Genomic DNA, 15,453 nt, shown 5'->3' with positions numbered 1-15,453 from the left:
AAAGATTAGCAAATTTAAATATATGATCAAAGTACAGTTACTCCCCATGTATCATATATGCATATGCAATTTATTTCAATGTGGATTCAGTCTTTAAATCCAGCTGGATTTCATGTAGTTACAAAATAATAAATTTAATGGTAAAATCTACGTTTATTTCATTCACACAATGAGAGTGTCAAAACTTTTTACACATATTTAAAGATGGATGTCAGCACATTCATCAGTGATGTGTTGATGTTTTTTTTAAATTTACTTTTGTTTGTGTGTATTGTGAAACCAGCATATTTTCATATCTTGAAATATGTCTTTATATCATGATACCTAAATCTGTTTACAGTTCCTATTGAGCAGCAGTGTGAACTCAACTGCCGGGCCATAGGGTTCAGGTTCTACGTGCGACAGTCAGAAAGGGTGATCGACGGGACGCCATGTGGACAGAATGAAACTTCTCTCTGTGTGGCAGGAAAGTGTACGGTAGGCCACACACTGACCCTTTTTCTGACATACTGTAGAAAAGAGAAGGATTTTGTATTATTTATTGTAATGCTACATGCTACATGATTACATCTATTTACAAGATCCTGCAGGGCTTTGCTGAGATGGGCAACATTTTGTTCTAACTGTTCTCACTTGTATCAAACATAATATGTCATCATCAAGCTCTGTATGTTTTCATGCTGCATTTCTGCTGCATCCTTCATGACCTTAGAGTGGAGCTTCACTTTCTCTTCATGACCTCTTTTTTGGGTAAAGCAGCAGTGATTCAAATGTACAGATGGAGTGTAAAACATTTATAATATAAGTAAACCTTTACACACTTAGGCGGTAGCACTGGTGTAAAGATGGCTTTGAGCACCAGAGGGCAGCACAGCATAAGAATCATGACTGTACAGTATCTGTGACGCAAAGCAGCAAAAATAAAAAAATTACCCTACTGGAAACAGGACGCTGTTGCTGTGTGGGCTTATAGTTAGGTATGTATTCATTGTGCTGGATTCACTGTGACTGTTGTTTGATCAGGGTTTAACTCCAAGAAATGTGTTTAAAACACGGCTCAATTGCAATTGGTTGTGCTGACCTTACTCTTTTAACCCAGTGTCTTTCCCATGAACTGTAATCCAGCAACAGTCTTTGCGACATTAAGATTTAATCAAGACAGAAAGCCTTCTGATCTCACATTTCACTGCTAACGCACACTATTCATCGGCATTGTTATCCTTCACATGGGTACTGTTGAATCATCAAAAATAAATTGTTTTGCGTGTCTGAATCAAAAAATGATTAATCTGCAAATGCCCATTTATGTTCCAGTTTCTCATGTTCTGGCTTATTATTTAAAAACTGAAACTTATAAGAAGTTTTTTCAGAAAAGGAGATTTTGTTCTGCATCTCTTTCTCCACTGAGATTTTCTCAGCTGGTCCAGGCTTCTGAACAGGACATCCCCCCAGCTACAAGCCAAGATATAATGTGAAAACATCTGGATAATTTAATTTAATCAGAGTCATGATTGGAATTTCATATTATTGTGGGAATTTATAAATGTTTGCAGTTGACGCTGAAGGTTTTCCCTCCCCTCCTGGAGGTTACAGGACCTTGAAGATATATACCTGACATATGGAATATACATAATCTCTGAAACAAGAGATATCATTGCAACTATATTGATAAAAAAAGACCACAGTAGAAAGAGGCAGGGCAGGTAGAGGGGAAAAGCAGCAGATCCAATCATAAGTAGCAACAGCAACAGCATGGAGCAGGAAGGAATCGCGGGGAAGTTGGCTGCTTGAACAGACTGTTTGAAGTGTCAGTCATCATTGGTACCTCTTTGGATCAGCTGATAGTCAGCTGGTTTGATGCACTCTGCTTGACCCACATGATACCCTGTAGCTTGTCAAAATGCTGCAATAACTAATTGATAAAAAAAAAAAACTAACCTAAAAACCTTTAATAATAAAGGTAGTTTTTATTACCTTTGGGTGCGCTTTTCTAGGCACCCAAAGCACTTTACAATACCACTATTCATTCACTCTCACATTCATACACTGGTGGAGGCAGCTACAGTTGTAGCCACAGCTGCTCTGGGGCAGACTGACAGAAGTGAGGCTGCCATATCGCGCCATCGGCCCCTCTGGCTAACACCAGTAGGCAAGTAGGGTAAAGTGTCTTGCCCAAGGACACAATGACCAGGACAGAGAGTCCACGGATCGAACCGGCGACCTTCCGGTTACAGATGCGATTCCCAACCCCCTGAGCCACGGTCGCCCTAAGTAGAATACATTAAAAATCAAATCAGTAGCACAATGTTTGTGAAGTCAAATGTATTAGTGGTGTCAAGTATTTCAATAATAAGACTTTTTCTGATGAAGATTGTATTGATCCCCACAGGATTAGTCCTGCTGACATAAATGTGATCCTCTAACTTGATCCTTGTCTTCTAGAGTCACGTATCATAGCTATTGATATTCAGTGGTTTGCTCAGGATATTAAGTCCCACTCAACATAAAATTTTAAAACTTTCTACTCATCTATTTTTTAACGCGAGCAACAGATCAAAATACCAAATTACTCAGTGATTTAGTTTGCTCTGCTGCTGCTCTGCTTTTAAAAGCCCAGTTGGACCCAGGAGCCAACCAACTACTATGCTCTATAGATGAGCAGAGAGTACTGCAAGGTCAGGTCAAGTATGGAAGTAACATTTCCATACCTGACCAGTAACTGGCCTAAAACCCAGATTGGTGATGATAATAATGATATTTTTATTGCCATTCACTCTATATCTATTTTGGATATCCATGCATTGTTTCCTGTTAAAACGCATTATAATGTATACTATTTCTGGCATTTTATTGGAGAGGAAATGTCAATCGTGCTGGTGTGATAGTGGGTAATGTGTTACCTCTGAAATACATAACATTATTGCCACTTTGCTGAGTTTTTTTGGAGATTGAAGCTGCATGATTGAAAGTTACAACAGGAGCGCTTTAGAGTTAAATACCAGATTGTATTTTACGACATGTTTCATACATTCATTGCTGTTTTCAGTTGCTTCTCCATGGTAATCCACATGGAATAGAAAAACACAAACCTTTTTTTTAAATACTTAATTCTGATAATTACATTAGAAATTTTTGAAAGAGACAAGTAAATGTTATAAGACATAAAAAAAACCCAAATGTTTGGCATAAGTCATTTCTATTTCTTTTCCATATGGGAAGGCCAAAAAGACAACAACAATGGCAGGCCAAGATGGATATTATTATTATTTTTTAGCTCATATGGGAAATGTTGGCTCTAACAAATTGAGTTTGGTCTGTGTTTGGATGGTTGTTATAGCACCACTTAAAGCTCTGTGTTTCTTTAATTGCAGTTTTCCGTGTTCTCTTTGTCTCATCAAAATCTGCGTACTTTCTTTTGTCTCAAACAGTTTTCGTTGGCTATTTGCTAGACTAGACTAAATTAATATAAAGTAAACTTAATACTTATTACATTTCTGTGAAGAAAAAGACTCTGACACCAAATTAATCAGAAGATATCTCACACAAAGCTACTGCACAAACTGTTAAACTGTCCCCAAGGCACAGAGAAGTGTTACGGATATACTCCTAGAGCTCTGCCAGAGACTCTGATGCTTCTGTATTTGGATGAGAGCCAAATCATACAATAATTTTTCACCAGTTATTCAAACTTAGTCGATCCAGCAGGTCAGAGCCCGTCTGTACATAGCACATACTACTGTTGTACATTTTTCAACACGTCCAAAGCACATTACCAGAGAAAAAAGGTATTTGTCCAACTGTGTGCTATTCTCGAGAAGGAAAAAATTGTTATGTGTAACGTTTGCTGTTTATAGTTAGTGTTTGTGTATCATGTTTCCAAAGTAAATATTTAAAGCATTCATCATTTTAGCAAATGATACCACAGATGAGAGAGGGGTTCAGAGTGTTTCCTGAAGCACTATAAATACTCTCAAGTCCTGCATTAAAAATGGGTTCATTAAGGGGGAGGCATCGGTAAATATCACTAAAAGTCCAAGGTTCATGCATATTACACCAATGATTAGATCAATAAATTATTGTTAATCGTGAGATAAAGTGAAAGCCGAATATTGTTGTTGTATTTAGTTGAGTTGGAGCAAATGTTTCATACAGGACTGTAGGATCATTTTTATGGATCTTTTAGATAATGTATCAATTTTTTTACTTTTTTAAAAATTAAACTAAATATGAAAAGTGACAAATCTAAAACTATGTTTTCCTTTAAACAAGGGCTCAAACAGTTATCCCATTTTTTTCAGATAACTAATAGATTAATTATTTTTAGTTTAACTCATGTAGTTGTTTAATTTATATCCAATCATTACATTTTATGAATTTTTCTTACTTTTATTGTATAAATAATTGTACTTGTAACTGGAGCTGTTAGATAATTGTCATGCCCTACTAAGTACATTATTTTCCTTTAAATTCTAATAGAATAAAGCTTGATAAGAAGAACACATTTAATTAAATATGATGCTTGATTAAAAGTACTTGCATACGTTGTTGTATATGGATTGTTACTGGATAACTTGGGCAGTTTTTTTTTTACAGTATTGATTGACTACCCCAACACGTTCTCTTACACCTGACAAGATAAATTAATATAACATTTCTCAAATGATACATGGTGTTTTATACATCAAGCTCTTCGTTTTGTAGAATGAGGAGCGCAAATTATTGCCTCAGGTGATTTTTTTAAAATTAATTATTATTAGGCTTATAGTCTATTTTCTGACTGAGTGAACCTTCCCTCTGTTGGAAATTCTCTTTTTAAGCTGTGTGTGAATATGTGTGCATCATTGTGCTGGAACTAGACCATCTCACACATACTGAAAAAGGATCAAAATAACCCCTAGCATTATGCTCAAGGCAACATTATACTGAGCAATCTCTAGGGAGATTACTGCAGCGACTCTGCTGCTGGTAGTTTGATTCCAGTGCAATGTGTTTTATATGTGACCTGTTCAGTAGTGCATGAGATAGTTGGCAAGATGTAGGGCAATTTAACTGTCAAAATAGCATTTGGGTTATTGTAACGTTAATAACAGTTTCAGTGTAACCTTTACCTACATTTTGATTCATCCAGTTTATGGCTTTTTTGCTTTATCTAAGTCCTCGTGGCCGGCAGGAGGAAAAGGCTGCCCACCCCTGACATGTAACAACAGAGATGAGCGGTCAGGAAGAGCAAGGGAACAAAGTCATGAGTTTAAATCATTGTTACAGTCCCATGTTACAACCACTACCTCACAGTTCTTTAATATCTCTTTAAATCTTGAGCTGTTTTTCTTTTTTTTCTTCTTCTTCTTTTTTTTAAAAACAAACCCCACAAACCTTTGCACTAGTGTCTGGACGTAATTTTAGCTGTGGAATTCATATTGGTCTCATTGTGGTTTGCAACCGTGACCACAGGCAAATTTTTGACACTTAATCATAATAATGAAAAATTAATTCATAACATTTGGACTATATTTTTGGGTTAGGAGGAAATGTCTCTCAATGAGTTTGTTATTTTATCTCTCCATATTCAAACCATAAAAGTTATGCGCTTGCTGTGGTGATGATCTGTTACTGATTACAGAGAAAACATGGCCTTTTACCACACAGTTCATAGTTACTGTGGTCCATGACATCTTTGATATTATGCATATAACTGCCCTCCTCTGTTCTTTCTCTTCCTCTGACCTTTGGACTTGGTCACATATTTTTTAACCTGATGGACAAACACCTAATTGATTATGATTTATTTTCTTCTGATTGGACAAATTTATGGTATTTTATTCTCAATTCACTGACTATATTGAAATTTCTTGCTGCATGTGCACTTAAAATGGCATAACATTTTGGAAATGTGCTTGGTTACAGGCTTAACGCATGCCGCTCGTGGGTTTAGTGGTCAGTCTATTATTGTGGGTAACATGCCCCAGAGATTGGACCCTTTGGTTGGTGGCTTCACATGGATCATTTGTTCTGTATGGTAAAGTGCTTGGCAGATTTCAGGATTACTTTCTTGTTCTTGCCCTTGCTTTCCATTTGTTTTTACAGTATCCATCCAGCAATTTACTTAGCCTAAGTTCCAGTTCTCGTCTCATTCATCCTGGATAGGTCAACATTCCTAGAGCCCCCCACAATATTAGTAAGAAAACCCCAACAATCAGATGATAACGTATGATCGAGCATCAGGTGACAGTAGTGAGAAATAACCTCTTTTAAATTGGATGATGCGTCAGCTATCTACTGTGATCACTCTGGGGTGAGGGGTAAGAGAAGGAGAAAAAAAATGAGACCATTAAAGAAAAAGGACAAAATACAAACGATGGGAAAGAGAAGATAAATGAGAAACACAGACCACCATTCATGCTCTCATTGACTCCTACAGCTAGTTCAGGTTCACCAGTGAACCTAACGTGCGTGTCTTTAGACTGTGGGAGGAAGCTGGGCTCCAGGAGTCCTCATGCATGAGGAGAACATGCTAACTCCACACAGAAAAGTCAAGCTAAACAGTTAGTCATTGTTCAGGACATCAACACATAAATGGCTATGGACATGTAATCAAAAGGTTCTTTTGGTTCCATAGGGATTAGGTTAGACTGTTTAACACTTTACATGTGACATATATAATAGTTTAAGAAACTGGTTAACAATTTTGGTAAAATTATAAGACTATGTCTCTATGATCAGAATTTTTGACTTGTTAAGGACATTTAATATCCTGACTGATAAGTTTTTGTACGATCACCTTTATCTTTTAAAAGCCGAAACATTTAATATTTCCAATGAGCTGTATGTGCCATGTGCACATGGGAAAGTCCAGGTCCTATGAATGTAGTTACTCATTTCAGATGAACAGTGAAAGAAAGATCCCTTTATGTTGAGAATTCAGTGCAGCTGTGAGTTCTCTCCTTTTTATACTGAGGAAGTGCATTTGAGAAGGGTGTGTATATTTTTAAAGGGCGATCACTGACCACACACTTTTCTTCTGATGGTGGTGGGCCCACCTGAGGAAAGAAAATCTATCTTTTCTAAACTATTACAGAGGCAGTAGTGGATTTGCACTACTCCCTGCCGTTCAACACAGTTAGGCAGGAACCATCTAAATCAGGAAATCCAGTTCTGAAAGCTGAAGTTTAAATTTTCTTGATCTGTGTGGACAATAAATTGATTATGTCTCGTATTGGTCTTTAAAATATTTTTGATTTGGTCTCTCTTAGGATTAATGTTTGCTGATAAGAACTGAAAGGTTGACCAGGCAGATTCCAGTACAGGTTTTGATGAATTGTTCTTTCCTAATGAAGATGACAGAATTATGGGATATCCAACCCGGTGCAATGGTGAGGTCTTAGCAATGGCCTTCCTCCCTGACTGGCATGTTTCCCAGCATCCAGATCCCAGAGCATGGCTCAGGCCAAAACTCATCAAACAACAGCCAAGGCCACTCCTCACTTCTTTACTCTGACAGCTGCATCTGTTTTATGCATCCCCAACTGTAGTGGACAGACAGACTTGTTAAAAAGGGGATCAGAGCTCTGCAATGCTGCCAACCTGGCACAGACTGGCAGAGATACCTCAATCCCATCTCTGTCAGTACAAGCCCCAGCTGCACACTCATAGGGTGTTCCCCGTCATCACTCACTGCATGGTTACAGAGCCTGTCTTCAGCTAATAGACATACGTCAAAAGATATGATATGAAATTCTTACTTTTAGCTCTTCTGATACTTCAGCATGGTGTATGACCTGGCATGGAGGTTAAAGTGTTTAATATAAAACTTGAAAAAAGCACATTAAGTTTTTAAATGTCTTTTCAAAGCATCACAATTGGATATGATTATGGACAATCACTTGGACCCTGAATTTTCTTTCATTCAGTAGTGGACTTCCTAGTGTCTTTATAATCACTGCTTGAGCTTCAGGGCATGAACCCATGGCTGGACACTATCATCCAGGATTTTCTGGTAGAAAACAGAATTACCTTAATGACCTTAACTGAGAGCTGAGAGGCCTCCAGTTGTTTAGATGTTGTTCTGGGTTCTATTGTGACCTCATAGATGAGTCGCTGATGTGCTCTTGGAATCATTCTGATAGGTCGGCCACTGCTGGGAAGATTCACCATTGTTGAAGTTTTAACCATGTGTAGATAATGGCTCTCAGTGTAGTTCACTGGAGTCCCAAACCCTTTGCAGACTGATAGGTGTGAATTATGCTTGTCAGCTGTTTCTTTAGATTGTGGCATGGTGTGTTGCTTTTTGATGCTTCTGTCAAGTTCCTGGGACTTTGAACCAGTTCTGAGTTTTTGTATCCATGTTTTTTTTGTTTTGTTTGGTTCTTTGGTGTGGTTGGGCCTGCGTTTACTTCTTTGTGTATTTCAGTTCGTTATGGTGTATAGTGGTCCATCTTGCCTTTGTTGTCAAGGCTTTATATTAGGTGTCTCTCCTAACACAGACACAAAGCTCTTGAAATGTGCTTGTAATTCCATTTTTAACTCTGCATTTTCAATTTTTTAAACAAAATGTAGCATAAAATGTACAGAAAACAAGACACAAATTTCTTACAAAATTCCTGAGACACAGGTTCTTGCTCTATTATACAGGGAATGGAACGTCAGGTTCATGTATACAGCCACAGCACTGGACCTACCAGAGTTACTGAGACACTTGTTATGGCACTTGTCGCTGTCAGGGGTCTTGGATATAGAAATTCCAGTTGGATGACAGTTAAGACAAATGAATATAAAGATGTGAGGGAGATGACAGATTAATGTCTTAGTCAGGCCTCAGCTTCCTGGATCTTAATGGGCCCCTGCTGCCCCCCACCGGCTCTAACTGGCCCACATCGGCCTGGTTACTGCCTCTGTGTGACCTGTGGAGCTTCAGCAGGCTTCAGCACTTCAGGTTCGGGGTCAGACACTTGTTCTGCTCCATCACGTCTCTCCTGGTCTCTGCTGGTTTCTGCTACAGCTCATAAAGTCTTTCCTCAGGAGATTGGGGGTATTTAACCTTGGGCCTCAATCAAGCTGTGAGAAAGAAAAGTGTCTGCATTTGATGGGATCTCCATTTGATGTATTTCCTGTATTTTACTTTTGGTTAAGTGAGGAGTTGCAATGACATTTTCAGATAGAATCTTGATAACCTTAGCTTGGTTTTCCATTTGTGGGGTCAGGTTTGTTTGGTTTTTAAATAAGAAAATGTCTTGGCAGTTATTGAATTACATTAATTACATGGCTGATACCTAGAGTGACTAATAATTTTGTGGTTCGTGATTCTTTTATGTTTTGCCATCATATTCAGACAACTGTTGCTTTGATTGGCATTAAATTTGGTATACTCATTAATGCCCACGGTGGGCAATTTTATTATATAATAGGTTTCCTTAACTTTTACAGGACATTTCAATTTGTCCATTAGTTCATGATCAAATGTAAATGAATGCTAATCGAGGGCTTTTTGTTTACTTCAAATTAAGAGAAGTTGGCATATTAACACATTAAACTGAGTAGCTGAACATAGTAACCATCAGTGTCAGTGCTATAAGGTTACTGTAAGAGCTGCTGGACTAGCTGTAGACTTTTGTTGCTGTGTTGTCTGAGTCTTTAGCCTCCACATGGGGCTATATGACCACAGGAAGAGCAAAAGTGTTTGAACTTCCATTTCCTGATCATATTCTCACAGCTCAGCTAAACAACATCTGGGCTGGCACATTAAATATGGGTGTCAGCAGAAATAAACTATTTGTACAAGCACTTTTCCTCTTAAAATACCTTCCCTAGATATTGGTAGATAAATAACTTTACATGATAAGCAACCAAAAACTAAGGAAAACGTTGACTTTTATGAGGAAATTATCATTTATATACTAAATACTTACATAATTGGTTTTATAGAACCACATTGTTTCTCTGTATCTACTGAGCTGTAGATTTAATATTGGTCTCATTTTTCAGCCTGTGATGCTTTTTTTTTTTCACAGTTTGGCACTTTGCCTTCCACTAACTAAGCTGTGGGCTCAACATGTTTGGTTAAGGAGGACACCAGATAGAAACTAACGTTTCTAAATAGCTTTGAATAGTTTTGGAGTTTCTGTATAGGAATGGAATAGCTGGAAAACAAGGCTGTTGGAGGTAGGGGGATAATTGGCTGATACAACAGATTAACAGCAATGAGTGGGCTTTAGCTAATGTATGGTACATTAGATGGATGATAAACAACCTGTTGAACTACAAATGGAGCAATGACTCCTAATATCTCCCGGTCTCCCATACAGGTTTATGAGGCTATACTATATGGATACAAAACTGTATTTTTAGCACTCAGGAGTCACAGAGGTCTTCTTCAGAGAGACGGCTGTTGACAGTAATTTGCTGCTGTCTGGGTGGCTGTCAAATGAAGAGACAGTTGAGGACATTTAATGCCTCATCGGTTTGTTTGGAATGTCAGTGATCTCAAGCACTCAATATGTGGTCAGGAGGACTTATTTTAAAATAAGTTAAGAACTGCAGGTGTGAATAGGTATGTATGGGTTTTCTGTGCTCTCTTCCAGGTTCTTGCTGTTCAGGGTCAAACTCCACCGTGAATACGATTTTATCTGATGACGTCTAATTCTAACAGCTTTATTAATTAAACACCGCCAGCAGATGTATAAACTCATTTGACTTTGACATTAGCTATCAAAAACTCTTATACGCTTTCTTCACTTATCACTTAAGCAGGATAAACACTGTGCAGTTTTGAGCTGCCTCATACAAAAGACAAGACAATAAAAGAATTATAGTAATATCTTTGGCTGTGGTTTCACAACTGTGGTCCATCATACATGGTACATCATAATCACCAGGTTAGTGAGAGAGGTTCAAAGTTGTTTAAAGACACTGACACCAAAGATTATCTGGGAAAAAATTATGACAGAGCCAAAAAATGAAGATACTCATGTGAAAGACTGAACAATCAATTCAATTGTGAAAAGCAAAAAACCCACAACAAACAAAATATGAAAAAAAAAACATGTTTGCCATTAAAGTAAAGAAGTAAAGAAGTCTAGTGTAGTTGCGGCAGCAGAACTTTGTTTTTATGTTTGACAGCAGCTGTTGTCGTGACTGTACTGATGAGAACACAGCAGGAAGACAAACTGTCACTGTTATTGTAGTGTGTGATTCACTAGGTATTATTATAGTACACTAAGCATGCATTAAATCATCGATGTTGCATGAAATCTCACAGTGTGTGGGAGCCCTTAGAAAGGTAGTTTATGTGAACATATTGTGAAGAGCTTTGATTTAATATCTCCTCAGGCTTTGTATTTTAAAGTCTGGTTTAAAAAATGATATCGTTGTGAAGTTTGTTTACGGAATCCTTCGTTAGAGACTTTGGGCTGTTGCATTTGAATGATGTAAACAGGGAGGGTCTAATTAAGAACTATGAAAATACATCATTCCCACATTACATTCCTCCGTCTGCAGTTTCTGTTTTATCTTCATCTGTCTCAGATAAAGGTATTGATATTATCAAAGCAAAAAGGTATTTGTTTGGAATGTGATTGCTCATGCAGAGGCTTCCCATTGCTCCATAAGAAAATACAGGGAACCAACCCCCACCCCACCCCCCTACTGACTTTACTGACCCACTGAATTCAAATTATTATATATCTGCAGAAATATTATTTACTACAATTTGATATTGTCATCTAGTATGGCAACATGTCATTAGGTTAGTCCTATAAGAATCAAAGTAAACTTTGACTCTATCACATCAAATCTTATTTCATTACACAAAAGCATTTGCAGTCATAGCGCCTATAGCTGTGGAATAATTTACCCCTACACATCAGACAGGCTCCTACTGTCAATCTTTTTAAATCTTATCTTAAAACACATTTGTACTTACTGGCTTGTATTACAGCATGAGAGTTATTTGTTAATTCATATTTGGTGTTTTGCTATCTCAATACTCTAAGTTATTTTATTAGGTGTGTTGTATTCTTGTACAGTTATTTTATTAGGTGTGTTGTATTTTTGTACAGCACTTTGGTCAACGCTCCTGTTGTAATAAAATGTGCTATATAAATAAATAAACTATAACTATAAACTATAAAAGTGGGTGGAGTTGAGCAAGTCAAAAGAAGATGAACCTATAACATGAATGCAGGTACTACCTCTGACATTTACAGTAGATGTACAGTATAGCATCAAGCTACAGTGATAGCCACGTAGGAGGACACGTAGTCCATTATGCTAATTCAAACAGCACAGGCAACGATGAGGGACTAATGTTTGACAATGGCTGCTATAGTGTTTAGTGAAGACTTTTACACTTGGCTTTGCACAGCTCGTGGCAGGAATATAACTTCAGCTGCAGAGTCTGTCCATCACAGGCCAAGGACAAATAGAAGCAGCAGCTTACTTCAGCCACACCTTGCCCCTCCCATCCTAACTCCCTTCTCAGCCTGCTTTATTCATTAACTTGCCTTCCTCCACTCCAAACCTGCCTTCTTCAGTCAAACACATTGCTTGAAGGGAACAATCATGGGACCTACATGTCTGGCCTTGCTGACTAATATGTATCCCAGATGCACCAAAATGATGATGTTTTCTCTCCTTCCTACTTTCTGCCTTTTCTTGACTTTTACTGACCAAATTAAAATCAGTGTAAAGTGTTTACAAGAGGTCTATAAAGATCATTGGAGGGGTTGAATTTCTGCAGGTATTCTTCTTTCTACTCTAAAGTAACACAAGGAAAGAATGATGTAAGTGTAAAAGAGTAGTAACAAAGATATTACAGCTGTCAGGTAGACAGTCCCTGACGACACACTTGCTAAAAATGTTTGCTGTCAAGTTTTGGCTACTTAACTTTAGATTTAAATACCACCCAAACAGCAAATGGCAAGAAATTAAAAACATGACAGAGAATAAGAACAGAAGCTGAATACAGGGTTATATGAGCATGTGTCTGTTGGACTCTGACAGTATACAGTAATGTTGAGCCCACCTGCAGTAGAGCATGACTCTGGCGTGTGTGGGCTGGAAACTGGAGGAATCAGTCGCCTTAAGCCAAGCTTGCTTCAGAGCTGACCCACTTGTAGAGGGAAGGATCCTGGGATATACTGGAGAATCAGTCTGGCTCTGTCCAACCTCTGGGCTATGCCTCCGTAATGAAAGAGAAACATCAAGGGAGAAGAAGATGATGTCTGTATGTTCATCATGACAGATGTGCTGCTGAAAGGGGCCATTCCCATCCTACGTGTCTGCAGCTGTGCTTGACTGGAGAGATTATTGTCACTTGGTTGCTTACTGTGCAAGATGTACATGCTGGTTCATGGTATGTACTGTATGTGTGTGGCCCATGGTGAAAAAAAGCAAATCTGGAAATCGATCAGTTTTAAGGAGAAGATAAGTTTTAACTAAAGGGGAAGGTTAGGGAAGTAGTAGCTGTGTTTACAGTTAGAGTGGTTCAATACAATACTTTGTGTGCGTGTATGTGTGTGTGTGTGTGTTTGTGCATGTGTGTGTTTGCTGACATACTTCCAACACAATCGAAGCCAGATGCAGGTGTGCAGATATTTGTTTCTTGGTCCTCCTTGCACTCAGTGCCTAGCTCTGTGAAACAGTTTAACAGCATATTAAAAAGAAGGTGGTGGAAGGGTGTGATTTATTAAGAATACTGCCAAAATACATATCATTACCAAGCAAATATTTGGCACGCTGTTCAGCTCACTTAAAACATGTGACTGCACACATAAATTTTAGGTTCCAAGCTTCATAGTAGCTAATAGTTTTACTGGAAGCAGATTAGGCATGAGCTGCTGTTGAAAGCATTTCAAATTTGCAGTTAGTTGTATCAAGACAAAGCGAGTCTTGGTGTCCGGTTATTCAGTTTATTAAATAAACATTTTCAGTTCTTCTGTGTAAACCTGTGTAGTTTTTTTTATCCTGTTCCTATTTCCTGAGATTGTAGTAGTCTTTTAAAACAAGTTACATATATGTATTTGGTTAAATTTCTTTCCTATCAAGCACTGAAAGGCTTTTAAAAGACTTTCACTTCTGAGGAAAGCATGTCACTAGTCCAAGTGATCAGTGTAGAGAATAACTAAACATATTACAATGCTCTTTCTCTTCTTGCCCCTGGTGGAAATTTACAGGAAGCAAAACTGTTGTACAGTGGAGCAGAAGGAGAAGGGGCTTTTGGCTACAGCTGCATGTTGGAGTGCTTTGTTCTGAAAACCAAAAGAAAAAGAACACACGGCATAATGTGGACAAGAAACTGGCTGACAGAATGGAAAGCGCACACCTAATGGCTGTTGAAAATGTTCACGTCACTGAGTTTTACTATTTACATAGCCACCCCCCCCCCCTCCCCCCCGTTAAAGTAATTCTAACCATTTTCGGAAACAAAAAAAGAGACAGAAACTGCCTTAAGTCAGCTGTGACTGAATCTGAATATGACCACCTTACACTAAACAGTTGTGAGGCAGAATCGCACCTCAGCTTAAGGTGTCATGGTTTTTCCCAAAAAGGAGTGGCATAAATGCTGAAGTCTAAATGCTGTGTTACACAATGATACGATTGTTTGAATAAATGTCTGATTCCGTTTCTTGCAAACATATCATGTTTTCAAAGTAGTCACATGGTATTCATCACAAGGCTCACAAATACACATCACTGTCAAAATCTTTGAAAACAAAGAATCAGTGAGTGACTGGTCGTTTGTAGTAATTACAACTCATACCTACAGTCTCCACACACTTTCACAATACAACATAAATAACAATATGTTAGATATTAAAACATAAAGTCTTGAAATAACTTGCTGAACTTTGGGCACAAGATTTAAGGGCTTTATCAGTTTAGTTTTTCTTTCTGTTATTAAACAGAATGTCTGACCTTTGTTTGCTCATCAGAGGTATAACCTTATAGTCAATAAGCCATTTGCAGCAGCATGTTTCCATGGTTTCCATGTGCCTTTTCAAAATAGAAAAGTTTTCAATTATCTTAAGCTTATTTCTGGCCTGTGTTTGCAAGGGTCTCTTTGTGCTCCGATAGGTCCAGCCACAACGGCCCCAATGTGCTTGTGCTGTGTATATTATATTATGTGAAAACCAACTGTCACATAGTATGATGAAGAGTGTCTTCCTTACCTCAAAATGTCCTGGTGAATTAGGATTTAATGTTGTGGAAACAATGGTGGTGCAATATAGGAAAACCATATGATGAGTCAGGTCTTCTTGGCTGCAGCAGTTATCCTTCCAGCGCTGCAATGTGGCTCCAATAGGACACAAGAATCTTATTGTTTTTGAGTTGTTGTTCGCGAACAAAATGTGTTTTTCATATGGGGTCTTTTTCACTTGTAGGTGAAGTTTTTTCTGCATTGTATCATTGTAGTATTAGCAACAAGCATGAAGGTGAACTTCTACTTAAGTGTGTAATTCT

The 15,453-nt window shown here is 38.0% G+C and overlaps 1 protein-coding gene across 2 annotated transcripts in view; it reads left to right on the top strand.

Annotated features, from left to right (window-relative positions):
- thsd4 (thrombospondin type 1 domain containing 4) overlaps positions 1 to 15,453 on the top strand; it is a 50,252-nt gene that overhangs the window by 9,031 nt on the left and 25,768 nt on the right. For both annotated transcript variants that reach the window (XM_080884893.1, XM_080884892.1), the window contains exon 7: positions 341 to 477. In XM_080884893.1, the coding sequence (XP_080741019.1) occupies positions 341 to 477 (137 nt within the window). The remainder of the gene's footprint in view (positions 1 to 340; positions 478 to 15,453) is intronic.

The sequence above is a fragment of the Rhamphochromis sp. 'chilingali' genome, assembly GCF_963969265.1.
Source record: "Rhamphochromis sp. 'chilingali' genome assembly, chromosome: 6".
Lineage (NCBI taxonomy): Eukaryota > Metazoa > Chordata > Actinopteri > Cichliformes > Cichlidae > Rhamphochromis > Rhamphochromis sp. 'chilingali'.
The sequence above is the reverse complement of the archived record's forward strand: the minus strand, read 5'-3'. Positions and strand labels throughout refer to the sequence as shown.